Consider the following 27,917-nt stretch of genomic DNA (forward strand, 5'->3'; position numbering starts at 1 on the left):
GCAGTGCATTGTGGGACGTAGTATGATGGTGAAGTCAAGATGGCTGCGAAGCTCAGGCAGAGGAGAGAGCCTGTAGTAGGAAGGCCGTGAATGAAGTTTTCTATAGAAAATCCTTCGTCGGTGCCCGATCGGACTTAAAGCAGTGTGCTGTTTACGTTGGAGACAAGCCGCGCAGGACCTACAACACCCACAAACAGCAACAGGATAACAAACTGCTGGCATAAAGTCTCGTATGAATTCCGACGAGAAGGAGGACTGTGAGTGTGCGCCACCACAGGCCGAGACAAGCTCCGCCGGAGGAGCCGATAGGTGGGGATGCTCAGAGGAAAGGCTCGGGATGCTAGGACGATCAATCAGAGCGGGGGCTAGTTAGCTGTTGTTGGAGGCTGTGTGGACGTCAGTGCTCCTTTGTTTCAGGCAACATATTGGGGCAAAGTTTATAGCAAGCACTGGTTAAATGAAAACGAAAGGAATCTGCCCGCGGGTTACTTTGAAGACATTACTTTTGTATGAGTAACAAAGTAGGCTAACTAGCATTTGCTGTGTTAGCTTGCTAAAGTGAGCGACAGATTGTCCCAGTGGCAACATTTTTGGGCTTTACCAGCCCGTCCAAACTGGACTATAGGATTTAGGTTAATGCTACATTTTACAAAAGAGATAAAATGAATTATATACATAGATCATTACATTTACTGCGACCCCAGTCACTCTAAGTGGAAGCCAGTGCTTAGCTTTAAAAAGAGCGAATGTGGGTTTGCTGGTTAGACTGTTGTCCTCTTCTAGACAGCTCGACCAATTTCCTGAGCAGGACTCTGACTTTGTTACCCCACAGCAGAGCCAGCAGTACTCTGAAATGTCATCATGACCTGTGCCGTGGTTCTTATCCTTGTTTGTTGTTCATTTAGAGAACACGAGGAGCCTGAAATAGAAAACCCAGAAGCAAGCCGAATGTAAGTCAAACTCATTACCTTTCATGTGTTGAGTTCATTCAGGAGCTTGGTGTTAGGGTCTGTCCTCACTTCTTTATTTCTTGTCTTCATCTTGTGCCTTGACTAAATGTTGTCAGCTGTATTGTTAGTGTGATACACACCCAGTTCATCTCAGCAGCTGTCACACTGTTTGCTCATGATGTGAACGTTTGAGGGACCGTTGGCTTAAATAAAACATAATTAAAGTACTTCAGGTTAAAGTGCTTTAATTATGCATGGAATTTATGGAGCTTTGAGTTTACATTATCAGTTGTATCTGTACCTGTGAATAAATAATACTGCTGTTCTATTAGTATTTTGCTTCAGTGTTTACAATACAGGTAAGGGAAGGTTTTTGTCAACGGCAAAGTTTGAATTTATTCTAAACGCTAATAATAAATCTGTCGTGACACTTGACCTGAAAGTGTCTGGAAATGCAACACGTCCAGATGCTCCATAAGCCCGAGCTCAGCATCCAGCCTGAGACCAAGCTCAGCTCTTGTGTTGTCTGTTGACAGAAACTCTTAGTGATTCTCAAGTGGGAAAAGCATTGCAGTCAATCTCACGTCTCCCATTATTTCACATTGCACTCAGTGCTTTATGAGGATCACAGTGGATTCACGCAGTGCTTTTACCGCCTTGTGTTTTACCTCTGATCACAGGAAGCGAGCAGCTGCCAAGCATCTAATAGAGCGCTATTACCACCAGTTAACGGAGGGCTGTGGGAATGAGTCTTGCTCCAACTCGTGGTGTGCCTCATCAGTTGGCTTCAGCCGCATGGATAACAACGAGGCAGCGGTCAAAGCCCTGGAGCTCTACAAAGTCAATGCCAAGCTATGCGACCCACACCCTTCAAAGAAAGGCACCGCTTCCACCTACCAGGAGAGCAGCGCTCACAGCAACTCTGCGTGCAGCAACAAGAAGATGAACCATAAAGACATCCACTCTGTGCGAGACAATTTTAAAGGTGAGCAGATTGCGCTGTTTCACTCGTGCAGTTTGTGCTTTTATGTTTTTCTCGGGTAACAACATTTGTGTCTGTGTGTAGATGTAAATTACCTGACAGAGGAGAAGGTGTATGAGATCCTGGACACCTGTGGTGAAAAGGAGGATTACTCCCCTCTCATCCGAGTGATAGGCCGAGTTTTCTCCAGTGCTGAGGGACTGGTGCAGAGCTTTCGGAGGTCCAAACCGCACACCAAGGAGGAGCTCAAGTCTCTCCAAGGTAAGGACGAGGACAAGGATGAAGATGAAAAGGAGGCAGCTGCGAGTTCAACTACAGCTATGGAGGAGGATTCCCCCACCTCCTCCTCATCATCGAGGCTCGGCGAGTGCTCGTCGGGAGAAAACGACGTCCAAAAGCTGGCTCCCGATGAGGTTTCGGTCGATATCGAAGCTGTGCGAAGGGTCTACGAGCGCCTCCTGTCCAATGATAAAATCGAAGCCGCCTTCTTGAATGCGCTGGTCTACCTCTCGCCTAATGTGGAGTGTGACCTGACGTACCATAACGTGTATTCACGAGACCCAAACTACCTGAACCTTTTTGTAATAGTGATGGAAAACAGCAACCTCCACAGCCCCGAGTACCTTGAGATCGCTCTCCCACAGTTCTGTAAGGCCATGAGCAAACTCCCGCTGGCAGCTCAGGCCAAGCTGGCACGTTTGTGGTCGCATTACAGCGCTGAGCAGATCCGGCGCATGGTGGAGACCTTCCAGCAGCTCATTACCTACAAGGTGATCAGTAACGAGTTCAACAGCCGCAACCTGGTCAACGACGACGACGCTGTGGTGGCGGCCACTAAGTGCTTGAAGATCGTCTATTATGCAAATGTGCTGGGTGGCGACCTTGACATGGAGCACAACGAGGAAGAAGACGAGGAGCCCATTCCAGAGTCCAGTGACCTCACCCTGCAGGAGCTCCTGGGTGAAGAGCGCAGGAACAAAAAGGGCCCTCGAGTAGACCCGCTGGAGACAGAGTTGGGAATCCGTACAAGCGATTGCCGGCGGCCGCTCATTCCCTTTGAGGAGTTTGTCAACGAGCCTCTGAACGAGGTGTTAGAGATGGACAAGGACTATACTTTCTTTAAAGTTGAAACTGAAAACAAATTCTCCTTCATGACCTGTCCGTTCATCCTGAACGCCGTCACCAAGAACCTGGGTCTGTACTACGACAACCGCATTCGCATGTACAGCGAGCGGCGGATCACTGTGCTCTACAGCTTGGTGCAGGGTCAGCAGCTCAACCCTTACCTGAGGCTCAAAGTGCGCAGAGACCACATCATTGACGATGCTCTGGTCAGGGTATGTGCATTCAAACTGACTTCAGTGTCCCTTTGATTAGTTGGGTTTTGGATGGTTTCAATTCAGTTTTATTTATATTGCACCAAATCACAACTACAGTCGCCTCAAGGCGCTAATGTTTGTGAACGTTTCTTCTGTGTGTGTCTGCAGCTGGAAATGATAGCAATGGAAAATCCTGCAGACTTGAAGAAGCAGCTGTATGTGGAGTTTGAAGGAGAGCAAGGTGTCGATGAAGGAGGTGTTTCCAAAGAATTCTTTCAGCTGGTGGTGGAGGAGATCTTCAACCCAGATATTGGTAAGAAAGCATCGCGAGCAGTTTAGTTTCAGAAGGCTTTAAACAAGCGTCGCACTTACACGTTGAACTGCTGATGCTGGCTTAATAATTCACCTTGAACATGGACCTGAGTGTGAAGCTGCGGCAGTACGTGTCTGCTGTTTGGACTTTACCACAGTTCAGTCCAGCTGCTGTCACGGTCCAGCTCTGTGGGCGATACACAGCAGCGTGGCACTAACATAGCATGCAGGGCTGGATATGAGAGCGTTCACTGTCTGCCCATCAGAATCCATTCAGATCCTTGATCGGAGTGATCTCGTCTTTCTTAGAATTGTTTCCGGTCAGCCCCCCTTTCAGGATTTCATAGATATCGCTGCTGCACTGCTAACTGAATCTGGATCTCTGACTGGCTTTTCAAAGCCTTGTTTTAGGAAACTGGAAAGTAAAGTTTGTGGGGGTTTTGTGTCGTGCTTTCTTCCACCTAAAGTGTGTCAGCTGTCAAGTTATCGAACTGTCTCTGGTCAAAGTTGTCAAACTGTGAGGGGCCTCTGAAAGACGTCCTTCCAGACCTGAGAGGGTTCTCATGTTCCCAGTGAGGTCTAATGGAAACAAGCTGAGTAGTTTTTAGCTAACTTGACAACAGACAAACACAGTGATAGAGAGCAGGGAAAACTGATGTGTGTTGCTTTTTCCATGTGCACATGGAGCGTCTCTCCCGTGGCTGCTTCGTATCCCAGGATTCAGAATAGAATAGAATAGAATTCAACTTTATTGTCATTGCACATGCACAGGTACAGGGCAACGAAATGCAGTACGGGCGTGTGCTCTGTTTTTCTTGCTGCAGGCATGTTCACGTATGATGAGCACACCAAACTGTTCTGGTTCAACCCGTCGTCGTTTGAAAATGAGGGCCAGTACACACTGATTGGCATCGTTCTCGGTTTGGCCATCTATAACAACTGTATCCTGGATGTCCACTTTCCCATGGTGGTCTACAGGAAGTTAATGGGCAAGAAAGGAACTTTCAGGGACTTGGCTGATGCCAACCCGGTAAGCATCACCTAAGCAGCTGTTTGTGCTGTGTTTTTGTTGTTTTTCTTTCTAATTGATTTAGTTTGGGAGGAAAAGCAGCCATGTTTGTCATATGATGTATGCTAATGCTGATGTTATGCTAATTATAACGTGTTGATTGTCCTGAACCGTTGGACAGGTTTTATACCAGAGTCTGAAGGAGCTCCTGGAGTATGAGGGCAGCGTGGAGGAGGACATGATGATCACGTTCCAGATTTCTCATACGGACCTGTTTGGGAATGCACTTATGTACGATTTAAGGGAAAATGGGGACAAGATTCCCGTCACCAATGAAAACAGAAAGGTGAGCTGAAGAGAATCGTGCAGTCGTTTGTCCTCCTACGATACACAGACACGCTAATTCAGCCAAAGTGCGCTTTTCCACTTCATTCAGCTTATCTGACCCAAACCTTTCTGCTGATTGTGATTTATTAAGAGGGCGGAGCTTTAGGGTTGCATGATCCTGTGGTAGCACCTGGGCAGGTCATTGTGTGCAGGTCCTGAAACTGTTACCATGGGAAATTATTGAGCTGGTTAGTGCACAGTCCCAGTTAGGAGCAGTCTCCCAGACGTGGCTGCACCATGTTTACGTCTGGACTCCCCTCTGGGATCAATAAAGTTTCCGTCTATGTCAGCCTGTAAAAAGATGGCAGTGACATTTTTTTCAGCCTTCTAAACCTGAAGTTTGGCCACATTTTCAATATTAAAAGAGAACCTGAGGAAAGCTGCTTTGCAGCCACCACTCGAAGGTAAGTTGACTTTCAGCTCACTGTCACAAACCGTCGGCAAAATCTGATTGGAAGAGATTTGATGGCACTGATGCTGTTTAATGTTTACTATTTACAGCTGTCATCGGTGCTTTCTGGTAAAGCTTGATGCCTCTTTTTCACTGGTTTAGACTCCATCTGGATGTCTTCCATTCGAATTGAGTAGCTCCTCAGCGTGCATGGGGTAGTTACAGCAACACGGCTAAAAGTCCCGTTGTATGCGACACAAACACAACACAACACAACAATGGAGGTTGCCGAGGTGATGGGGACTCGGGGTGCACGGTGTTGCCATGGCATTATAAAATATTGACTGTGCACTATCCAGCTCTCATTGATTACAATACTGTACTTCTTGTTGTTTCCAGCTGCTGGTGGTTTGTTTTTGATAAAAATGGAAATGTTAAAAGTAACACAAAGATAAGGGATGACATGGTCTTCAAGGCCGGCTGCCCCTCAGAGCTCACGTTTGTTAAAAGTTCTCATTGATGTGTGTTCATATAGGAGTTTGTTGCACAGTATTCAGAGTACATTCTGAACAAAAGCGTGGAGAAGCAGTTCAAGGCGTTCAGGAGAGGCTTCCACATGGTCACCAACGAGTCACCGCTCAAGTACCTGTTCAGACCAGAGGAGATCGAGCTCCTGATTTGTGGAAGCAGGGTGAGAGTTTTTTTAATGGATGTTTGTATATGCTAGTGATGTCATTCAGTCATTCATTCACGTTTTGTCTCCCACTGTAGAACCTGGACTTCCTAGCACTTGAAGAAACAACAGAATACGACGGAGGTTATAACAGAGATTCTCGGATAATCAAGTAAGAATCTGACCTGAAAACCAAGCTCAGCGCGCTCTGTGTCTGTCTAATTTTTATAAGCCAGTTCAAACTCCACACTAATCAAAAGCATTTTTATATCATCATAAAGTCACGGCCCACAATCAAAAGCAGTGGAGACCAGTTCTCACCACGTGGCCCTCCAGCAGACGGTTACTCAGTGCTTCACAGTAGGGCTGGGTATCGCCATCGATTCGATTTGAATCGGGGAAATTTTGCCGCAGTCGGAAATATTATAATTCTGATCATTTATCAGTACGTATCCATATTTTTACATCTATAAAAAGAAAACTGACACTTGTGAGACTTTATCAAAGGTGTAAACATCACAGCAGAGGCCTTTGTGTCAAAGTAACTGAGGATAAAACACATTGTGTGTTTGCATCTTTGTGCAGAATCCGTGTTCCTGCTCTCATTTACTGCCTTAGCTGTTTGGTGGTTGTTGAAAATTTGTGAGGTTTAACCTGAGATTCTGGCTTTTCGGGCAAAATACATTTATATTTAAAAATCGATTCAGGATTTTGATGAATCGATATCACGCTATCCAGCCCTACTTCACAGGACTGCAGTGTGAGAATATCAGCCAAAAGCTCCCCACACTGGGTGTGTGGATTTAAACCTTCAAAACCAGCTCTGCTTGGAATGATTCTTCCAGTAGTGACGTGTGAGGGCGCTTGTTTCCTCGCCGATCCGATACCAAAAGTTCAGGCCGGCAACAAATGGGATTGTGTAGTTTTAAGGCTGCTGTGAATTCCTCTCAAACATCAACACAAAAAGCTGAGCCTAAATTCAGCAGCAGCGCTGCAGGTTGCCACCAGCGCCACACCTGCAGCACCGAAGGACGCCGGGAGCAGCGTTTGTCTCGCCCTAGCAACACCCGTCCCGCTGCTCCTTCAGTTCACCTCATCATAAACTCATCATCATATTCTGTGTTATAATTGACTTTTGTGTTTGACAAGGTTTGTGGCCTCGCCACACATGACTCTGCTTACGAACATCCACTGAGCGAGCGAGCACACGTGAGGCGTGATGCATTTTTACAGCCATAATTTGCATGTCACTGTGACAGGCGGAAGAAGAAGTAGTTCCTACCAGTCATTTAGATGATCCTAACGATAAAGTCCACTGTGTTGCTGTTAATGATGGACTGCAGATGTCGATATTTTAATCTGAGAACCAATTGTAGAACATAAATATCTGCTGTTGGAAGAATCAATATTTCAGTAACACGGTAGCTTCAGTAAAGTGTTAGATGGGTTCACTGAGGCTGTGTATCTGTGGCTGACTGTGGAGGAGCTCCCAGGAGAGCCCCAACAAACACCTGGAGCAGGTGAGACGGCAGAAGCATGAGCTGATGTGATCACAACATGTTTCCTGCTTTGCTCAAAGTTCTTCTCCATCACGCTGCTCGTCTCTGTTCCTGCACAGAGTGCAGCTACACAGCCTCTCAGCTTTTAACAGACCATAACTAGCAATTCCCAGCATGCAACTGGGCAAGTGGGAATGTGTTAATTGACAGTTATTATTGTGAAGTTGATGAAGGAGGAGTAAACAGTATGCTATGTTGGCCCATTATCAGCTCCAGTCAGTGCTGCACAGCTCGGCCCAGTCTGCAGGTGCATTTCCACTGCATGCACTCCTGCACCTGAGACTGAGAACAGACCACAATAGCCCTTTGTTGTCACTGTACATGTGCAACGATGTTGTGAGTGCTCCACACCAACTGTGCAGTAATAAAAAGTATGAATAGTAGATGCAGGAATAAATAACAAACATGAGAAATGTATCCAAACAAGGAGGAGCGCAGCGGACGCGGTGCGAGCGCAGCGGACGCGGTGCGAGCGCAGTCTGTGTGTGACGGGGCCTCAGCGTCTGACATCAGCACTGCTTCCTCCTCGGTGTGCAGCTGCAGCCTCGTCACCAGGCACAGACTCCACCTGAGAAAACGAGTTTATTTTGGAAGACAAAAAATATGCAAAGACTGAAACAGTTTTCCTTGACCTCGCTCACCGTTAACTTGTATGTTTAAACGGAGCACATACGTCTGTGCATCTACTGGCTATGTTTTGAAATTGAATTCATATATATTTGATGAAGGTGTTTCCTCGTGTTTGTGTCGTAGGGAGTTTTGGGAGACGTTGCACTCATTTGGCGAGGAGCAGAAACGCCTCTTCCTACAGTTCACCACCGGCACCGACAGAGCGCCTGTGGGTGGGCTGGGCAAGCTGAAGATGATTATCGCCAAGAACGGCCCCGACACAGACAGGTGAGCCGCAGTCGTTCCGTTTCCTGTCCCTCTTCTGTTGTGGTGCACGGGCTGCGTGCGCTCTGCTTCCTGCTAGTGACTGAAGCTCGAAAGTCTTTATGCACAGCTGACTGCGTCCTTGTTTCAGCAGCAGGCTTTTAGCAAACATTAAGGAGTCCAGTACACAGTGTTTAAAATGTACGTGCTTATCAGTAAGTCGACATGAAAGAACGTGGCTTATTACGAGTGGTAGAGTTGTCTTTAAATTCAGCTTATTTATCCAACAATATCCTTTATACTTCAGTCCTTGATCACTCGGCTTCATGTATTTTGAGCTCTGCATACACTCGGTGTTGCTGTGTGACGATTTGCTTTGTTCCTGACGTGTTGTCTGTGTGATGTGTGGTTTCTCGGCAGGTTACCGACTTCTCACACTTGCTTTAACGTGCTGCTGCTGCCCGAGTACAACAGCAAGGAGAAGCTGAGGGAGAGACTGCTGAAAGCCATCACCTATGCCAAAGGGTTTGGCATGCTCTGAACCCCTGCTCCCAACAGACTCCTTCTCAGAAAGCCCATAAACCCTGCCCTGCCCTTCCTGTATCAGACACAATCTCAAAGGTGACCAGACAGGCCAGAGTATGTTTCGAGGAAAAGCAAGTGAATAATGAAAGTGGATACGTGGTTCTAATAAATCTCTCTAATAGATCCGCTGCTGTGCCTGCATCATCACACATCAGTCAGTGTAAACGTAGAGACCTCCTCGAGTACCCGCTCCCACATCCACACATGTGAATGTGCTTTCTGTGTACAGAAAGGATCATTTTCCTCGTTATTTATTTGAAGGTTCACATTTTTCATGCCTGCCTGTTGTGATAAGTGTAAAAGAAATAATGCAAATACGAGACGATGCGTTTCCAACTCGATAAACTCGACGACAAAGTACCCCTGAACTCTTGCCCACAGCTCCCACAGGGATTTAGTTTAGTGTTCGCTACTACATCGTATTCCCCACTGACCATTCCGCTCTAGCGTAGCCATTGCTTATTGTTTCCACCCAGTCTGTTTTGAGGTGAGCGCGTGGAAAGAGATTGGGTCCAGGACGGCACATCGGATAGCTTGTTCTCCTTCTCAGTTTCGGGCCTTCTTCCTTTGGGGGACATGCAGAGATGTGTAAGTGCACTTAGACATTTTCAGAATGTTTGTTCTTTGGTCACAGGTTGCCATTATTGTTCGTTTTATTTCCTTGTCTGCCTGTGTTGAGGATTCTAAATAAAATCAGTGTTTATATATCAGTGCGTACCGTACCCACGCTGTGGAGGATGTACACATGTAGACCAGCCACTGAGAGTCTCAGATGCTCTCCTTGTGCCAACCTGTACAGCGGACAGGTAGAAGCCCAGCACGTACTCGGTGTCGTCTGCTTTGGGTTCAGTCTCGTAGAAACGGCTCACGCTGCGTAGCCCCCCCCCCCCGTACGTCTGCAGACCTGATAAAGCTTTGTCTGTTGCTGTGGTTACACCTGGAACCTAACGAGACCTAGTTCACGGTGACGTGAGTAGTTTCCTTTGCCGTTGGAGTGTAAAGCTGGACTTTGATCTGGTCATCTCCCACTGATGAAGCATCTCCCTAATATACCGTCAGGTGACGTGTAAATGTCTTCTCGTTTGCATCCAGGAGCCATGAGGCGAGCTCTCCTCAGTTTGTCTCTTTGAGGGTGAACGAGGCCGTGCTCGCCGTGCGCCTGCTGCCGCTTTGTTTTGTAAGCTTGGCCCGACTTGCTGTGGACCTTCATACCTCTCTGTTTACAGCACAGATAACACAGATGTGTCTGCTGTGACTGTGTGGACACATCGCTGTGACCTGATCAGTGAAACAGGTGTAACCACTGTTGAAAAAGTGCTTTGTCTCTAATAAGGACTGTGAAATCATTTCCCCTCAGAGCAGGCTGAATGCTTTTCCTCCTCATCGGTCAATAGGCTGCGTAATGTTCTTGGACACGGAATCGTCTCGCTGCTTCAAAGTTCGGTTGTCTTTTTAAACATCCCGCTGTTGTTGTGCAGTCTGCAATATCCATCCTCTGACACAGTCGGCAGACGTCATCGGGTCAGGCAGCACGAGCCGTCACACAGAGGCAGGCTTACAGCAACGCTTTGCCCAAATCATTGACATCACTCACTTGGAAGTGAAAACGCCACTTTGGCAACAGCTCATGTAACCATGGTAATAAGGGTACCATGTAAAATAGCTGCTCCATCAGCAGACAGTTGTTTTAAATGCTTGATGGTCATCGAGTTGCGTTTGTAAAATGGAACACAAGCCTGTGGCTGTTCGAAGAGACTGAGATACGCTCCCCCACATCCATGTCTGTAGGAACATGGATTTGCTAAACCTGCAAACTACCTGGATGTCTTACTTACAAATGAGTGGTTGTGATCATTTGGACAAACTGGACATAAACATGCACGTGAAGCTTGCTGTCATTAAAAGCTTTCCTTTGTGTGACCTCACAGCTCCTACACGCAGCAGGCTCAGGTGTCCACGTGCGTACTTCCTTATGAGGTACTGGGTGGTATCGTTCTGTGTACAGAGACCGTTTGTGGCGTGTAACATGACCTCGCTCCTCCAGTCGCTGTGGTTAAAGGTCTGAGAACAGATGATGGCATAGAAGAGGCCACAGACCATGGACCCGAGTGTGTGGACTGGATCACGGCTATTGCCAGAAACCATCTTTGAACAGAGAGCTCTTAACGTCATATAACCCTGCCTTGTATCTTCTGTCTGGTCATGTGACTGTACCTGCAGTCTGGTAAAGCTGTTCAGAGCAAACGTGTACGTTTGTGACGGTTGGCTGGAGGTGGGGGGTCTGTGGTTTGTCCCTCAGACGCTGAAGTCGTTGCTGCGTGGTTGATGTACCTTAAAGAGGAGCGCGTGGAGCACCACGATGCCCACAACATACCACCGAGAGCACAGTGCTCAGAGCACTGCCATCCACCAACCTGAGCCAGTCTTTATCTTCTCTTCTTTTTCTCCTCCCTCATCAGCTACTCCTAACACTAGTTTAGCCTTCGTCTGAGTCACAGTACTAGGAGTGCCTAAAAATGTGGACAGCACCGGACTGTGCTGGGAAGTCACTACAGTGCACAGTGTGCGTGTATTGTTCTGCGTACTGCAGTAATGCTCACTCATGTGGAAGGCTAAGCAGTACAGCCAGGTGTAGTTTCAGCTGTGTAACCTTACCCGTACCTCCATGTTTGAATGCTGAAGATGCTGCTTGCTGCACACGTGAGCCGACTGAAGGTTAAGGGGTGGACCTGTCTGGGAACAGGAGGCAGATTTCCTCAATTGGTTCAATCAACAGTTAAATTCTCCCACATAGAAACAGGTGAAAGGCTCAAAGTATTCATTGTTGTGAAACATGCTAAATAAAGACGACTGCTTTTTTCCAACAAGCCTGATTTGACTCCACAGGTTTCTTGGTGTCCCGATTTCAGAGCAGGCCCAAACATCACGCCACAGAGATGCAATAAGGCAAAGTGTGTGGGATAAAATCTTTTTTACTTTCGATGAGCAGGACGTGGTTCCTGTTAGGTAATGTTTCCTGTGGCGCTCGATGCGACATGCCTCGTTCGCCTGCTCACATGGATCGGAGACTCGGGGTAAGGATCTTGTCCAAGGATATTTGTACCTCCTGAGCTGCTCTCTGGGTGACGCTGAAGGGTGGACATTCTTAAATTTGGGTGGGTCAATGAAATGGTCATTTTGGTTGGTTCTAATGATGGGTTATACACAGAAATGTGCTTGTTGCATTCTTTTGAAAGCTTATTCGCGCTGTGTGCTGGACTGTGTTTGGAAACAAGAAGCAGGCAGACAGCAATAACATTTTTGTAATTATTACAAATAAATGTCAGCTGTAGTTGTTTGTATAGACTGGCATCTATTTAAAAGACTGCATGTGTAAGTATGACTTTATTCCTCACTCCAAAAAGTTCAGAGAAGAATCAGGATCACATGAAGAGCCAGAAGATGATGACACAGCCAGCAGAAGAACTGTGGCAAGTTCATCATATTCAGTTCCTTTATTATGAGTAAAAAAAATTTATAGTAGGAAAAACAAAAGAATACAATTCTCAAGAGAATGAGGAAATCCATCAGCAGACAGCTAAAGATCTCACATGGACTAATGTCCATCCATCCATCTTCTTCCACTTATCCGGGGCCGGGTTGCGGGGGCAGCAGCCTAAGCAGAGAAGCCCAGTCCTCCCTCTCCACAGCCACCTCCTCCAGCTTATCCGGGGAACACCGAGGCGTTCCCAGGCCAGCCGAGAGATATAATCTCTCCGGCGTGTCCTGGGTCTGCCCCGGGGCCGCCTCCTGCCCTGAACACCTCACCCAGCAGGCATCCTTGTCAAATAATGTCAACACTGTTAATCATACATACCGACATAAAAAGAAACAATTCTTTGTTTTGCACTTTAATATTTTGGAACAACACAACTTATTTTCTTTGAAATAAAGCGTGCAAACTCTTTTTGCTTACTAAACTAAAATTGCTCCTGCTTGCAGTAGATGCTTACTCAGTGACACCTGCAGAGCTCTGGAATCTAAGCTTTCACTGCCTCGTGCACATTCGTGTTCCTTCATGCTGACTAAGGTAGTTCACAGGAGCCTAACTGATCAAATGTTGAATATAAAAGCAGAAATGGAAATCATAAACCCTGGACTTCAAACTGAAGCCTGCGTGGAAGTGCCAAAAACTGCAGTTCCTGTAGTCATTCCCCACAGACTCAAATTTCAGATGTGAAAATGACTTGTAAAAAACAGTTTTGGTGTCTATTGTTTGTTGTTGAGACTTAAAGTTAGGGCAGATGTACCAACATCTGCAGTCTGCATGGCCCTACGTCTGCTAACATGACTCGGTGAACTTGAAGTCTCTGCTCGGATTGAGGCTTTGGAGCATGTTTCAGGGGAAAGGATACACCACTTTTCAAGAGTTTATTGTCACTTTATTTATTTATTTTTATTTACAGAAAGCACATTTCTTTATATTTAAAATAAAAATTTGATGATACATATTTTGAAATGCTTTTATAATATAATATTTGTGTAGGTGTACAGAGGCCCATTCAGCAGATATGTTCCAGTGGAACCTCCTGATCTATGTTCATCATGGTAAAGGTCTGCCTGAGCTTTAGAAAAAAAATGTTTTCAAAAATATCAGCACAGCAGTTTGCAGCTGTGCTGAAGGATGAGGCGGTCAGTTAAGAGCAAGAAAACAGTTACCAGTTTGATTCCAGCTGCAGACACGAATCCGTTCAAGGTTGCATCTGGCATAAAACTGTCAGTCATCTCAGAACACGCAGAGGCGAAGCAGCAACAAAAAGCAGCTGTTAAATCTCCAGATCTGATTGTAGTTTCAAATCTCTCTCTCACACTTTAATCACCAGAACTGAAACTTGTCGGTGTGGTCTTGTTCTTCTAAATGAATGTAGAAAATATTCATAAAAGGTCCTTTTTAGAATTCTTTTGACTAATTGCGTCCTTCAGAAGAGTTATTCTGATCAAAATAGGAGGAGAAGGTCCTGTATGTGCAAAGCCCAGGTCATGGTGTCGTTGCTGAACGAGCCACTCTGGGATTCTGGGCAGAGTAGTAAAGAAAACGTTTCCCACCAGTATTGGTTGGATGCTCACACCGATGCTAAAATAGTGCTCCTTTAGAACCTGCTTGACTGCTGCTGTCGATTTGTGGCAGTTTTGTCTTTGCTTTTATTCCAGGTTTGTCCCTCCACATGTTTCTGATCATCGCGTGCAGCCTATTATTGTTATCACTAACACAAGAAAAGACATAATGATCCACGTGGTGGTACGACCCATTGTTATTGTCTATGTGTGGAAACATTGTTTGAGGGCAGTCTTATTATTTTTGCATCTTTGGAAGTACTGAGCGGATGCAGTGTACTAGTCCCTGTAAAGAAGACACTCCCTAAGTAGTACTGATGGCCAACCTCTACTCATCTACTCTGAGGCTTCTGAACTGGTTTGATAAATTACTGAGGCGCTGCTTGAGTTTACGCTGAGAGGAATCGTATTGATTTGTCAGCTTTCGAAATTTTGCTGACATGATTTCGAAACTGGCTTCAATATGATCGACTTTGTCCTCCAAGTCTTTAGCATTGGTAGCAGCGACAAGCGACTCATCTATGAGATTGTCTTTCATCAGAATGGCCCTTCCTTTCTCCTCCAGAGCATTCTTAGCATCAGGATACTCTGTTAGTGCCTCCATGAGATCATCTTTGGACAGGGCAAAGAGATCAGAATAGCCCACGCTTCGAATGTTAGCTGTTCTTCGGTTACCTGCCTTACTACCTTTGATCCCAAGGATGCTGATTTCTCCAAAATAAGCTCCGTCACTAAGGACCACAAACTGGGTAACACCATCGTCTGCTACTACAGCGAGCTTTCCTTCTTTGATGATATACATTTCCCTACCAATATCCCCTTTCTTACAGATGTAGTCCCCAGGACTGAAAACTTGAGGCTGGAGCTTCAGGACCAACTCAACAAGCAAACCAGCTTCACAGTCTTGAAAGATGCGCACCTTTCTTAGGGTTTCCAGATGTACGTTAATGGCTATCTCTGCCTTCAGCTTGTCTGGCAGATTTTTTAACACCTGCTTTTCATCGCAGGTTTTCCCCTCAGTCCACAGGTAGTCAAACCACTTCACCACCCTCACCTCCAAGTCTTTAGTGACCTTTCGAAATTGCATGTACTGCTTGATAGAGTCGATCTTCGCCTGGAACTCTACGCGTGCAGCATTCATGTTGGAGATCATGGCTCCAACATTTCCAACAATTGTTGCAAAGATCAAAACCCCAGTAAGAAAGTCAACCACGACAATAAAGTATTCCACGTCTCGGACCGGCGGTGGTGTCTCACCAATAGTGGTCAAGGTAAGAGTGGACCAGTAAAAGGAATAAATGTACTGTCTGGACAGCTGAGAAAACTCTGTTTTTTTTGGCCCGGGGTAGACCCAAGTGTCTGACCCAAAACCAAGTATTTTTGAGATGGCAAAGTACAGGCACCCGTTCCAGTGGATGATGATGATGATGTAAAGTACAAGATTAGCAATTCGGAAGATGTTTGGAAAATTGGTTCGCGTTTCAGTCCGGTCGAAGAACTCAAAGAGACGGCCTAACCTAAAGAGACGGTTGAACCTCCACTCTGGGTTGTTGATTCCGATAAAGAAGAAAACAATGTCAGTAGGAGTCACTGATAACATGTCTAACTTGAACTGGGGTGTCTTCATGTACTTTTCTTTCAGGATCTTTGGATCCTTTACAAGAAGTCCTTGCTCCAGAAAACCTATTGACAAACAACAAAACGATAGTCATTATCATATACTGTATTGAAGATTTTATATAATGACAAATTGAAAACCTTAAGTTTCCATCAGTACCTGTCCTGGCTCTCACAAAGATGTCCATGTAGTAGAGGGCATCTGACACATAGTCCAAAACCAGCCAGAGTGTTGAATTTTGATACTGTAGCTCATTAAAACAAGCTCTGTATGGAAACAAAACCACGACTGAGACCCATGAACACTAACAACGATAAGAGAAAATACTAAATACCGTGAATTCAAACCTTGCCACCAGGAATATCAGATTGTAGAACACTGGGACAGCTATTATGAGCAACCAGTAGTAATACATATCCGTGGCTGGGTCCATGATCCACACCTCCTTCCTAAATGAGAAGAAGTTCCCTTTTAATTAAAAGTATGTATTTTTTTTATATAAAAAAAACTTTGAAATGCAATGTGAGCTTGATGTTGGTAGTAGTCACAGCCGATCTGCAGCCTGGTTCATGGATAAAGTGTATATTACTTAACTGATTGGAGAGTAGTTTCTGGAGGTTTCAAGGAGGTAATGTGCACATGCAAAAAAAGCAGTCTTACATATTTGTTTAATATGTGCATTGAAGGACATATCCTGGTCAAAAACGACTGCAAGGCTCCTCACAGTGTTACTGGAGGCTAAAGCAATGGTACCCATAGTAGGCATCTGGTTAGATACCATATTTCTAAGATTTTCAGGGCCGAGTACAATAACCTCAGTTTGATCTGAATTAAGAAGCAGAAAGTTAGCGGCCATCCAGGTCTTTATGTCTTTAAGACATTCCTGCAGTTTAACTCATTGGTGTGTGTTATCTGGCTTCATGGACAGATAGAGCTGGGTGTCATCGGCATAGCAGTGTAAATGTATGCTATGTCTTCTAATGATGCTGCCTAAGGGAAGCATGTATAATGTAAACAGAATTGGTCCTAGCACTGAACCCTGTGGAACTCCATAATTAACCTCAGTGTGTGAAGAGGACTCTCCATTTACATGCACAAACTGGAGTCTATTAGATAGATATGATACAAACCACTGCAGCACAGTACCTGTAATACCTACAGCATGTTCTAATCGCTCTAATAGGATATTATGGTCGACAGTATCGAATGCTGCATTGAGGTCTAGCACAGTGGTTCTTAACCTTGTTGGAGGTACCGAACCCCACCAGCTTCATATGCGCATTCACTGAACCCCTCTTTAGTGAAAAATAAAATGTGATTTTTTTTTTACTGGTGCACAAAATGAGCCATGCATGTCATGGCGGAGGCTCTGCCGAACCCCTGAGACCGACTCACCGAACCCCTAGGGTTCGATCGAACCCAGGTTAAGAACCACTGGTCTAGCAGGACAAGCACAGAGATGAGTCCACTGTCAGAGGCCATAAGAAGATCATTTGTAACCTTCACTAAAGCTGTTTCTGTGCTGTGATGAGCTCTGAAACCTGACTGAAACTCTTCAATAAGCCATTCCTCTGCAGATGATCTGTTAGCTGTTTGACAACTACTCTTTCAAGGATGTTTGATATAAAGGAAGGTTGGAGATTGGCCTATAATTAGCTAAGACTGCTGGGTCTAGAGATGCTTTTTGAGTAAAGGTTTAACTACAGCCAGCTTAAAGGCCTGTGGTACATAGCTGATTATTAGAGATAGTTGATCATATTTAAGATCGAAGAATTAATTAATGGCAGGACTTCTTTGAGCAGTTTTGTAGGAATGGGGTCTAAAAGACAAAACTTTACTTTGAAGGCAAACAGCCTCTGTTTCCATTTTGTGCACCATTCTTCACAATCTTTACATAAAATAAAATATACATAAATAGATCAACCTTTTGAATGCTGGATTTGAAATTACACCCAAAAGATAAAATTGTCTGGATGTTCCTTTAACATAACATTAAGTTTTGAGCAGTATGATTACAATGGTATTATGAGCAGTAGTCTCTTTTTTTGTAAACTGTATATTGAACCATTGGTGGACTCTGCAAACTCTTATGTGGATAACCTTTGCTCATATCCACACAACCTTTTCTCTAATAGAGATTTAATTATTTCAGGCTTAATATTACGAAATTCACAATATTCCTGTTTGTTACATCCCCAAAAAGTATGGTGTACTTACGGTTCTTCCTTTTTCTCATCCTTTTTGGCGTCCTTTTTATCATCCTTCTTTTCATCCTTCTTTTCATCCTTTTTGTCGTCCTTCTTTTCATCCTTTTTGTCGTCCTTCTTTTCATCCTTTTTGTCGTCCTTCTTCCTGTAATGTTCATAAACAGGTAGGGGATGTACTCTTAATATCCTCTGTTTTCCTGACATTTTCATCATCTTCTATCTCCTCCTGTGTCAGAATCATCCTCTTCAATCTTATTTATATAGCACCAAATCACAACAACAGTTGTGGCACTTAGGTGACTGTTTATACAGTAGCCCAAAAAGCTTCTAATAACTGGTGGAAGCTGCTAGAAGGTGGATCTCAAGACTTTCATTTTTACAAGCTCTAGCTCAGAAATGATGTGCTTGTCAAGGGATGCGTCCTGTCTTTAACCCCAGTGATCACCAGACAAAATGACGACTGAATGACAGTTAACAGTTTTAAAGTCTACTAGTATAAAAAGTCAATGCATGAGAATAAAAGAGCATTAAATTCAACTGAGCTCCTTTAATACAGTCTCAGTATAGTGAGAATAAATGTCATTAACGAGGGAGCTGAGAAGGTCACATTGACATGCTAAATGCTTCTTGACACACTTCTAGTCTTTGTCCCACATTTAGTTTGTTTGATCTGCCTTCTCTAAATAAAGTCCTAAAATCAGCCCTTACACTCCACCTGAGGGCGGCCTCCAGTCTAACTCAAGAATAACACACATCTCTGTCACAAACATCCTACGCTTGCCTTTGATGGCGACGATGCGTTTAGCGATGAGACCACTGATTGCTCAGCCCCAAATCAGACCCTCATCTGAGCAACAGATTTGACACAGCACTGATTCAGCTGCCTGAGCTGAAAGGTTTGTGGACAGCTGTAGAATTTGTACACGGACGTGGAGAATTTCTGACTCATCAGTGAGATGACAATAAAGATGTGTGAGAGGACGTCATCTTACCCGTCATTGTTGTTGCAGTTGTTTGTGTTCTTTGCGGCGAGGACCCGTTGATCATCGCTGCAAGATCGATAAATCATTGCATGGATTTGCGACCAAGGAACAATTTAAGAATAAGCGCGGTCATAACGGGCAGCAGGAAACCAACCAGGGGAAGATAAACACGCATCACACACAAAGGCACAATTTAGTGGAAGCACACACACACACACACACACACACACACACACAGGTTAATTATGAGAATGGGGTTTGAACACGTGAATCATACAAGATCATCTGTAAATACATGCAACACGTGTCAGCGTGTCCACAGTGGGAGCGTGTACATGAGTGGCACAACACAGGAAACCTTTAATTCATTTGTGTTTCCTGACATAAAGACGATAGCAGTGCCACCCTGCTCCCTGCTGCAGCTCTCAGGACATTTTGTATTGCATGTGCTCTTCACTGGGGCAGCTCCACTAATTCCTTCACACTCTGCTCCATGCTGCTTTGTTTTATTCAGCTTTGTTGTGTCAGAGCCTGGAATCAGATTCCTTCGTCCTCTGCTGTGTTGGCTGTGTCTGACTGAGTACGTGGAAATCTAATTGTCAAACAGTTGAAACTAGTTATGTTTTTATCACTTTTGAAAACAGCATATTGATGTTGAGTCCATTCAGTATAATAATGTTCTGCTGCAGCTTCGGGTTGAAAGCTCACCTGTTCCCCACGGCGCCGTCTCGTCTGCTGAGGACGGGCTCCGCAGGGCCGATGCTGCTTCTTCCAAAGTGCATCCTTGATGACTACCTCGAATGAAAAATCCAAGTGACATATTGGATTACAGGAAAACACGACCTGCACTGAGCCTGTTTCACTGGGTCCAAAGCTGCATACAGGCTCTGAGGTCAAAGGACACTTTGCTCATGTGCATGCAGCTGTCTTAATTAAAGTGGGAGCACAATGAGCACTTTAAATAGAAGTAAATAACTTTGTACATTTTGAAGCCAAAGTCCCACATTCACAGCACTCGTTCGGCTTGGTAGTGTGATTGAATTCAATTCAGTTCATTTTATTCACACAGCGCCAAATCCTAACAACAGTCACCTCAAGGTGCTTTATATTGTCAGGTAGACCCTAGAATAACACACACACAGAAAACCCCAACAATCACATGACCCCCTATGAACAAGCACTTTGGCAACAGTGGGAAGGAAAAACTCCCTTTTAACAGGAAGAAACCTCCAGCAGAACCAATAAAAACTAATGATTCAGTGCAGAGAGGTCTATTAACACATAGTGACGGAAGAAGAAACTCCCAGTGCATCATGGGAATCCCCCGGCAGCCTACGTCTATTGCAGCATAACTAAGGGAGGATTCAGGGTCACCTGGTCCAGCCCTAACTATATGCTTTAGCAAAAAGGAAAGTTTGAAGCCTAATCTTGAAAGTAGAGATAGTGTCTGTCTCCTGAATCCAAACTGGAAGCTGGTTCCACAGAAGAGGGGCCTGAAAACTGAAGGCTCTGCCTCCCATTCTACTTTTAAATACTCTAGGAACAACAAGTAGGCCTGCAGAGCGAGAGCGAAGTGCTCTAATAGGGTGATATGGTACTACAAGGTCATTAAGATAAGATGGCTTAGTTAGGTGTGTGATGTGATTTTATGTGATTTTCAAATGCAGTTTGATATGACTGCAGCACAGACGTGGTGGTGATTGCATAGAGATTGCTTGGTTTTGGGGTCTTTCTAAGAGTCACATAGTTAGCAGTTACAGTTAGCAGTAAGTGTATTTCATACTCTTCAGTTGAATGTGCTTCTTTCAACATTAAATCATGCGTTTTAAAAACAAATGTGGACTTGTGTGCTAAACATGTCAAACAGACAGAAATTATATCGGAGCAGTTGAGACGCATTTTTTCTAAACACCAGGTCTCTGTGGCTTTTAAACCCCAAAACATGCTGCGCTAAAAACTGGTCCACCCCAAGGATCGGGTCCTCGACACAAACAGAGTAACATAGTGTACGCTGTTAAGGGCCAGGATTTATACATCGGGGAAACCAAACAACCTCTGGCTACAACACAGCAGAGCCACCTCGTCAGGCCAGGACTCTGCAGTCTATCTACACCTACAGGCCAGTGGACACTCTTTCAATGATGAGGATGTAACATCCTGGACAGGGAGGAACGCTGGTTTGAGGGCGGAGTCAAGGAGGCCATTTACGTGAAAAGGGAAAGACCATCTCTGAATGGAGGAGGGGCCTAAGGCTACATCTGTCACCATCTTACATGCTGTGATTGCAGCCATTCCCCAACTCTCTGTCAATGGGACTCATGGTTATTGATCAGTGGTTGTTGATCAATGGTCATGAGAATTTGCATAATTAAGATTAAGGAACTGCCCTCCCAGCCCATTGTTCCTTCAGTGGGCTGGTTTCAGTCATTATGCAAATGTACTGTTTATAAGGTTGAAACCTGCAGTCAGCTGAGACTGAAGACGTCACCTGATGATGATGAAACGTTTCTCCCACTGAAAACATCCAGATGAACAGAATCAACTTTTGGGAGAAATGAGTACAAACTGCATAAAGAGATAAATGCACCACAACTGCCACAGCAGGGCAGTGATCCCAATCACACCACCAAAGTCACCACAGAGGTTTGAGGATGAATAAGTGGAAGATATGTGTGTGAATGGGTAAATGAGGCATGCTGTATAAAGTGCAGGCTACAAATCATCCATAGCCAGTAACTGTTGCCAAGGACGTTCAGCAACATATTCTGTTTTATGTGACTTGTTTCTGTCTGGAAACTATAAATAATGTTTTCTATCTATTCTGTATCCACCGCCCCAAACGTGTCAAAGCAAATGGTTGGATGTTATTTCCTGTTAAAAATGGGTTTTTTCTTCTCACTGTAACCAAGTGCTTGCTCAAAAGGAAGCTGTCCGATTGTTGGGGTTTTCTCTGTGCTTTGATTTACAGGACAGATAAAGACACCCTGTGGAAAAGACTCACAGATTAATAATAACGATTATGTAAGTAGCGGTATATAAATAAAACTGAACCACATGTTTAAATGTGAAATTATAAACTGTAGCGTAGTTTCATTGTTTCATTTCAAACCTAAGGAGCAGAAACGTCCAAACACATCTGACCTCAGCTCTAAAAGCTACTCTGTCCCTGCAGTTATTAGAGAGCATGGTGATGAAGTCTGTGGCTGATTACACACAAAAAGGTCTGATAAACAGAAACATTTGCAGCCTGGGCTTCTACATATTTCATTTCATTCTTTTTTCTGTAGAAAATCTGTTGCATTCACATGAAATCAGAAGAGGGTTCAGCAACAATGTTGTGTCCAGAGTCTGCGTTTAGTTTACTGAGCAGCAGATAAAGAGCTCGTATCTTTATTTAGCCTCGTTGGCTCTGCATGGTTCTTCTTTAGCACCGTTAACGCAAATCCCTTCACTCCCAGATCACAGCAGCTAAAATTAGAGTTTCAACCTGACATTTAAGCTCTAACTCTGGGCAGTTTTGCAGTTTTCTTTGTGCAATCACAGCCACTTCTTATTGTGTAAACTTACCTGAATGTGAGAGATGATGATGCTGAGCAGCTTCAAGCTGTGAAGGGAATTGAAGATGAGCGTGGAATAAATCCCACGTCGCTCAGGTTTGTTTTCTCCTTCAAGAACCGAGCCGAGGACACCTGCTCACATACTTCTAATGCAAGTCACTGCAGAAAACCAGAGTCATGCTTTATGGTGGATGAGCTTTTCCTGTGGTGTGGGAGACTTTCTTGTGCACTTTGTACCACCTCCCTGCAGAAGCTGGAGGGAGGGGGAGGAGGCGGAGGGAGGGGAGACATGAAGGAGTCGTTTTCTCTGCATACAAGAATCACCAGAGACAAAGAACTGGTGACACAGTCTGTGACAAACCATCGTTTTTGTGGACTTTGTGAGTCCTAACTTCACAGAACTCGCACTGATCGTTTTACTGAAAGCCTTGAACAGGCGTCACTACAGCAGCGTGACATGAACAGTGTGTGTTAGTGCAGCGGTGGCTTCAGTGTGTACAGTTTGCTTATGAAACCAATCCCACAGTGACCGTGTAGTGACTGTAGCTTGTGCTGGTGTAATATTCATACATTAAAATGTTTTAACAGCATTTCCTGCAGGTAGAGAGTAGAGACATATCACAATAAAGAGTTACTCTTTATTTTTATCCCTTCCAGTCTGAGTAAATCCTCTTACTGCGTGGACGGCTAAAGTAAAACATCAGACTCCACCTGCAGCCGACGGAGGAGCAGGACCTCCTGCAGCCTGCTCTAATCTGAGCTGGACCGCGAGCTCGCTCACCGTCTCTGCTGCTCGAGTGAGAGCAGCTGCAGAGTGGATGTGACAGTCATCATCTGACTGAGGTCTCCATCAGTGAGGTAGTGGCTGTGTCTGTGGCTTCACATGAGGAGAAATGATGCAGCTGTCACTGAAAGACGTGCTCGTGTGTGTGTGTGTGCTTAGCTGCAGCCACTCAGATTAGGAGCTGTAAATGAGATTGGAGTTAAGCTGTTGATGCCTTCTGGCAGACGAAGAAGAAGAAGTGATGATCAGAGTTCATGTGTCTAGTGCGGAAGAAAATCTGTAAAAGCTCAGGCAGAAAACGTTTCATGGCCGACCAACAGCTCACCACGACACACTGCTGTGTTTAGTGTTGACCAGTTGAGGGACTTCCCTGTAGGAACTATAGAGGCCGTGTCTGTGCCATATGCACACTGATGTACTGGGTACCAATAAACAAAGCGCTGCAGCTCAAATGAAACTAAGTGTGAGGCCTGGTGCTTCAGCAATTATCAACAGCTGGTTTGTAAAAGCAGACAGGGCTCTCTCACTGTCATCTCTCTGCTAATTCCCAGACCTGCTGATGTGTTAACAAGCTGCTGACAGCCACTCATCTCACTCACCAATTAAATTCATTACAGCCTCAGTGGCAGCTCTACCTGCGTCCCCAGAGGAGCATCCTGCAGCATCATCATCATCATGTGCCTTCATACGAGACCTTCCAGCTTTACAGAAACAAGAAAACATAAATAATCAGCACAGCTGGCAAAACCTGAACACACAGTCTGATTTACTCTGTGCTGCCAAGAACACAGGTTCCAACCTGGTTCCCAGAGCACTCCTTTAAATAATTAGCCAAGTTCTCCTGTAGCGTTAACAGACAAAAATCCCACTGATCGAGTCCTGAGTCTTCTGTTTCCTCTTGCCTGCAGCTGCTGAAGTCTTTGCACACGTCACAGTTATTTGTCAGCGCAGACTGAATCTGTGTTGATGCTTTTATGTGTGAATCTTCCTGATTATGTACCAGCGCGTCACAGGCACGGACTCACGGAGCGCTGCTGCCCTCTTGTGTTCAGAAATAATCAGCAATACATCAGTGGTTCCCAAACTTTTTTTGCTGGGCCCCCCCTTGTTTTACAAGAAAAATGTTCGCACCCCCCACCCGTGCACGCGCGCACGCGCACGCGCAAACACATCCTCCAACCACACACACCCATATTTTGCTCCATTGCGGTTTATTTCACACCTCAAACATTTAGTAAACAATTAAGCAAATACAAGTAAACTGCAATAAATTACAGGTAGTAATAAAATAAACTACTAACTCTTTCACGCTGCGTCCGCACCTACACGGGTGTTTTTGAACACGCAGCTGTTTCGTCCACATGTAAACGGCGTTTGGAATCACCGAAAACGGAGATTTTTAAAACTCATTTTTTGCGTTTACGTGTGGACGAGGAATACAGAGTTCGCCACGCAACGTCAAAGGTATGTGCCTTTTTTCACGTCACGCTGTGGCCACGTTATTGTTTACGTGAGATGAATTGCAGAATGGCAGATAGAGACAAAACACTGTTAATCTGACTGTCTGCAGGTTTTACACGCAGTTACTGTCCCTCCATTTACAAAGGCAGAGGCGTCACGGTGTCATTATTTTACATGTAGTTGTTTTTTTCCTGTAATAATATTCAACATTGCTGTCAATACATTTTTCAAAAATGCCTCTCTGTGCAAAATGGGTTTAAAAACATAAACAGCTGTGGGATCCTGTTTGTCTGTGATTTGAACCGAGGGAACAAATCGTGGCAGGATCAGCCTGATGTTATTTGTATCCTGCTGTAACTTTACTGTATAAAGAGCAAACATCTCCAAAATGTCAGGAGTAGTTAGTCATTACAACAAGTGTTTGTGAACTAAACATCAAGAATGTGGGATCCTGTTTGTCCGTGATTTGAAGAACCCAGCGCTGCTCCCAGGGAAAACCAATCCTGCAGGGAGACCTACCTCGGCACTTGTGCAGGTGAAGCCAAAGGGCAGATTTGCTTCACCATATTTTCTAGTCTTTGGCTTAGAATGAAGTTGGTTTGGAAACATATTCAGCGATGCTTCATCTCCTGCTTTGCGTTTCTGTGGGCGCCCCGTGCTAGCAGTGTCCAAGCATTTTGTTTTTTTCCTTTTCATACCGCGCTCCCCCTGCCATGGCTCTGCGGCCCCCGTAGGGGGCGAGCCCCACACTTTGGGAAGGTCTGCATTAGGCCCTTCATTAGACTGTGAGCTTACTGGGCTGCTCAGGGTCACATATCTGTGGGCACGATACTAACCCCTGGGTTTCTCCTGATGTGTTCATTGGAGTGTGACTCCTGTATGAACCCTTGGCGTGCTCGGATAGAGAAGAAAAGCACAGTGTATTTACCAAACGTGCTTCGGTGTTTTCCACACATGCATCAATGCCCGCCCCTCCTGTAGTAAGACACCTGCTCACTGGTGTTGGCTGGTGGGCCTTGCTTGTTGCTGTGGATTGATTCACACAGGTGTGCTGATGCAAACAGATCGTATCTACCTGCATGCGGTGACAGGCGAGCAGGTTGATTTATGCAGAAGGAAAGTGAGCTGATTAACAAGGAAAACCAAGCAGCAGAGAACATGTAAAGATGAACAGTGAAACCAGGACACACGTGTCCAGGGTCCAAGAGGACCTCAGTTTGAAGCAGCTGTTATAAACATGTCCTGTTAAAAAATCATCTCATCCTCTACATAAAGAGAAAATCATTTTTTTATTTTCTCTGGGCCAGTGAGTGCCAAAGGCTCACAGGTGCAGCTCCGCCGCCGTAGCAGGTGGAGACGACTCAGACCCTTTTAGTGCATTTGTGTTCGTGAGCACATGGGAAACGCACACTGAAGAAACTGATCAGGATCTGTGATTGGCTGCAAAAAGCTGGAGTCTAAAGTCCTGTCCTCTACAGACTCATTAATTATTAACAGTCATTAACATGAAGCACTAATTCATTATAAGTCAGTTACCAATGAGCTGTGAGACTAACCAGAGCCAGCTAGTTCCCTGAAGAGGTCACTGGTGGTTGTTCTCCATGCTCACTGTGTGCTTCAGAGGAGACTGTGCTGACAGTGCGATGCTATCACTCGCCTGTGGACAGACTCCCTGCTAGTGTCTGTCCACAGTGTCACAGCTCAGTCTATTCTCTGAAACACTCGATCGGCTCTGTGGATGGCGCCGACCGAGTGAGGGAAGCTGGTCGGCTCGGTCGGCCCTGTGACTCCTGCAGACTAAACGTGTGCAGAGTTCGGGGGCCTCAGGGCCGTGCAGAGATGTTTGAAGGGCCGGGTGCTCGAAGCTAAAGAGGGGCACACAGAACCAGGGCGAACCCACATTCATCAAGAATCTAATCGCTTCACAACTCTCACACCTAACCCATAAAACACGCACACATACAGTAACATTTTATAGCTTCTCCAGAATACTGTACTGTACATACTGTGGCCACAAGTTTGCATCATGGTGCTGATCCAGAATCCTTCCTTGTTATTTATTCCTGGTGCTCTAATAATAAAGTAATGAGAATAAAAATAAAGTAATCAATATAAAATTATGTATTATGATGATTCAGTTTGCTTGTATATCCACTCTGTGCAGGTAGAAAGCTCATTAAACGTTTACACTGTAAATGGTAAATGGCCTGTATTTGTACAGTGCTTCACACATTCACACACTGTAGATACAATCATTTTGCTGCTGTATAATCAGCATTTCTTATATATATCATCTTATCATATTTGAAATAATCTCTAATATACTCCTAAGACCCGAACTCTTCCACAGCAGCATTTTTAATCTCTCTTTGATATTTGGGCTGATTGGGGCCTGATGAATGTAAAAACAAAGAATTACCACATTTTTTTTTACCTTATTTTTGTTTTTATGAAAAATGAGAGCCACATATGAGGATATTTGTTTAAAATTATAACGTCCTCGTAAGTGGACATCAGGCCCTTGTAGAGCAAAATTAAGTATTTTGGTCTAAATAACCCAAAATGTGATGTCCACATATGTGGACGCAGGTCCTAGGAGGTTAATGTACAGTGAGGTTTTTTAATATTGTAATTGTAATAATCCATATTCATGCAGATATGCATAACAGATCGTTTTTAGTGATGCTTTTAGTGCAAAAGCTGCGTGTCCCCTTGGCGAGCTCGTTCCTGCTCATAGCCAGCGCGCTGTGGCGTCAAGGGCGATCGCTGGTTAACGGTCATCATGTGACGCATGAAAGCCAGATCGTTTTATTAAGGAAAAATGGTGATGAATAATTTTACACACACACATTAAAACAAAAAAAGCCTCAAGTAAAGGGCGCTTTGCCCCCTCGCGTGCCTGAAACAACATCCCTGTGTTAGCCTGCACACAGCAGCTTCCTCCTGTAATTACAGAAACTCAACACTGGACACTCAATAACTGAACAGGAACAGAAACCGTCCAGTCACGGTGCTCTGCCCCTCAGCCAACAACAGTTCATTCATCACTGAGGCCAAACGGGAAGAGGGGGAGGGCCCTGTCCTCTGTCACACAGACAGGAGAGCCGGACAGAGTTCGGAGACACTGTACTTTCAGTGTTGAGAAAGACTTTGTTCCACTGAAAGCAGCTTCA

The 27,917-nt window shown here is 44.9% G+C and overlaps 2 protein-coding genes across 4 annotated transcripts; one reads left to right on the forward strand and one right to left on the reverse strand.

Moving 5' to 3' along the window:
• On the forward strand, nt 1-11,913 carry LOC146360722 (ubiquitin-protein ligase E3A). Of its 2 annotated transcripts, none has more exons than XM_084921412.1 (11): nt 1-309; nt 906-950; nt 1,631-1,935; nt 2,017-3,269; nt 3,420-3,564; nt 4,388-4,593; nt 4,754-4,918; nt 5,886-6,041; nt 6,122-6,195; nt 8,336-8,479; nt 8,876-11,913. In XM_084921412.1, exons 1-11 carry the CDS (start codon nt 233-235, stop codon nt 8,994-8,996), a joined length of 2,691 nt encoding a protein of 896 aa, XP_084777538.1. In that variant the 5' UTR covers nt 1-232; the 3' UTR covers nt 8,997-11,913. The 2 variants fall into 2 exon arrangements, with proteins under 2 accessions (XP_084777538.1, XP_084777539.1); XM_084921413.1 differs by having other exon boundaries at nt 1-257.
• A 1,218-nt stretch (nt 11,914-13,131) lies between these two features.
• LOC146360723 (cyclic nucleotide-gated channel alpha-3-like) lies at nt 13,132-22,986 on the reverse strand. 2 transcript variants are annotated; one of them, XM_084921414.1, is made up of 7 exons: nt 22,510-22,986; nt 19,651-19,733; nt 18,952-19,008; nt 17,970-18,104; nt 16,100-16,201; nt 15,912-16,018; nt 13,132-15,817 (listed from the first exon to the last, which is right to left on the reverse strand). In XM_084921414.1, exons 2-7 carry the CDS (start codon nt 19,722-19,724, stop codon nt 14,463-14,465), a joined length of 1,830 nt encoding a protein of 609 aa, XP_084777540.1. In that variant the 5' UTR covers nt 19,725-19,733; nt 22,510-22,986; the 3' UTR covers nt 13,132-14,462. The 2 variants fall into 2 exon arrangements, with proteins under 2 accessions (XP_084777540.1, XP_084777541.1); XM_084921415.1 differs by having other exon boundaries at nt 19,651-19,737.
• Nucleotides 22,987-27,917: the final 4,931 nt, after the last annotated feature.

The sequence above is a fragment of the Perissodus microlepis genome, chromosome 23 (assembly GCF_051167445.1).
Source record: "Perissodus microlepis isolate ML-2025 ecotype Zambia chromosome 23, ASM5116744v1, whole genome shotgun sequence".
Lineage (NCBI taxonomy): Eukaryota > Metazoa > Chordata > Actinopteri > Cichliformes > Cichlidae > Perissodus > Perissodus microlepis.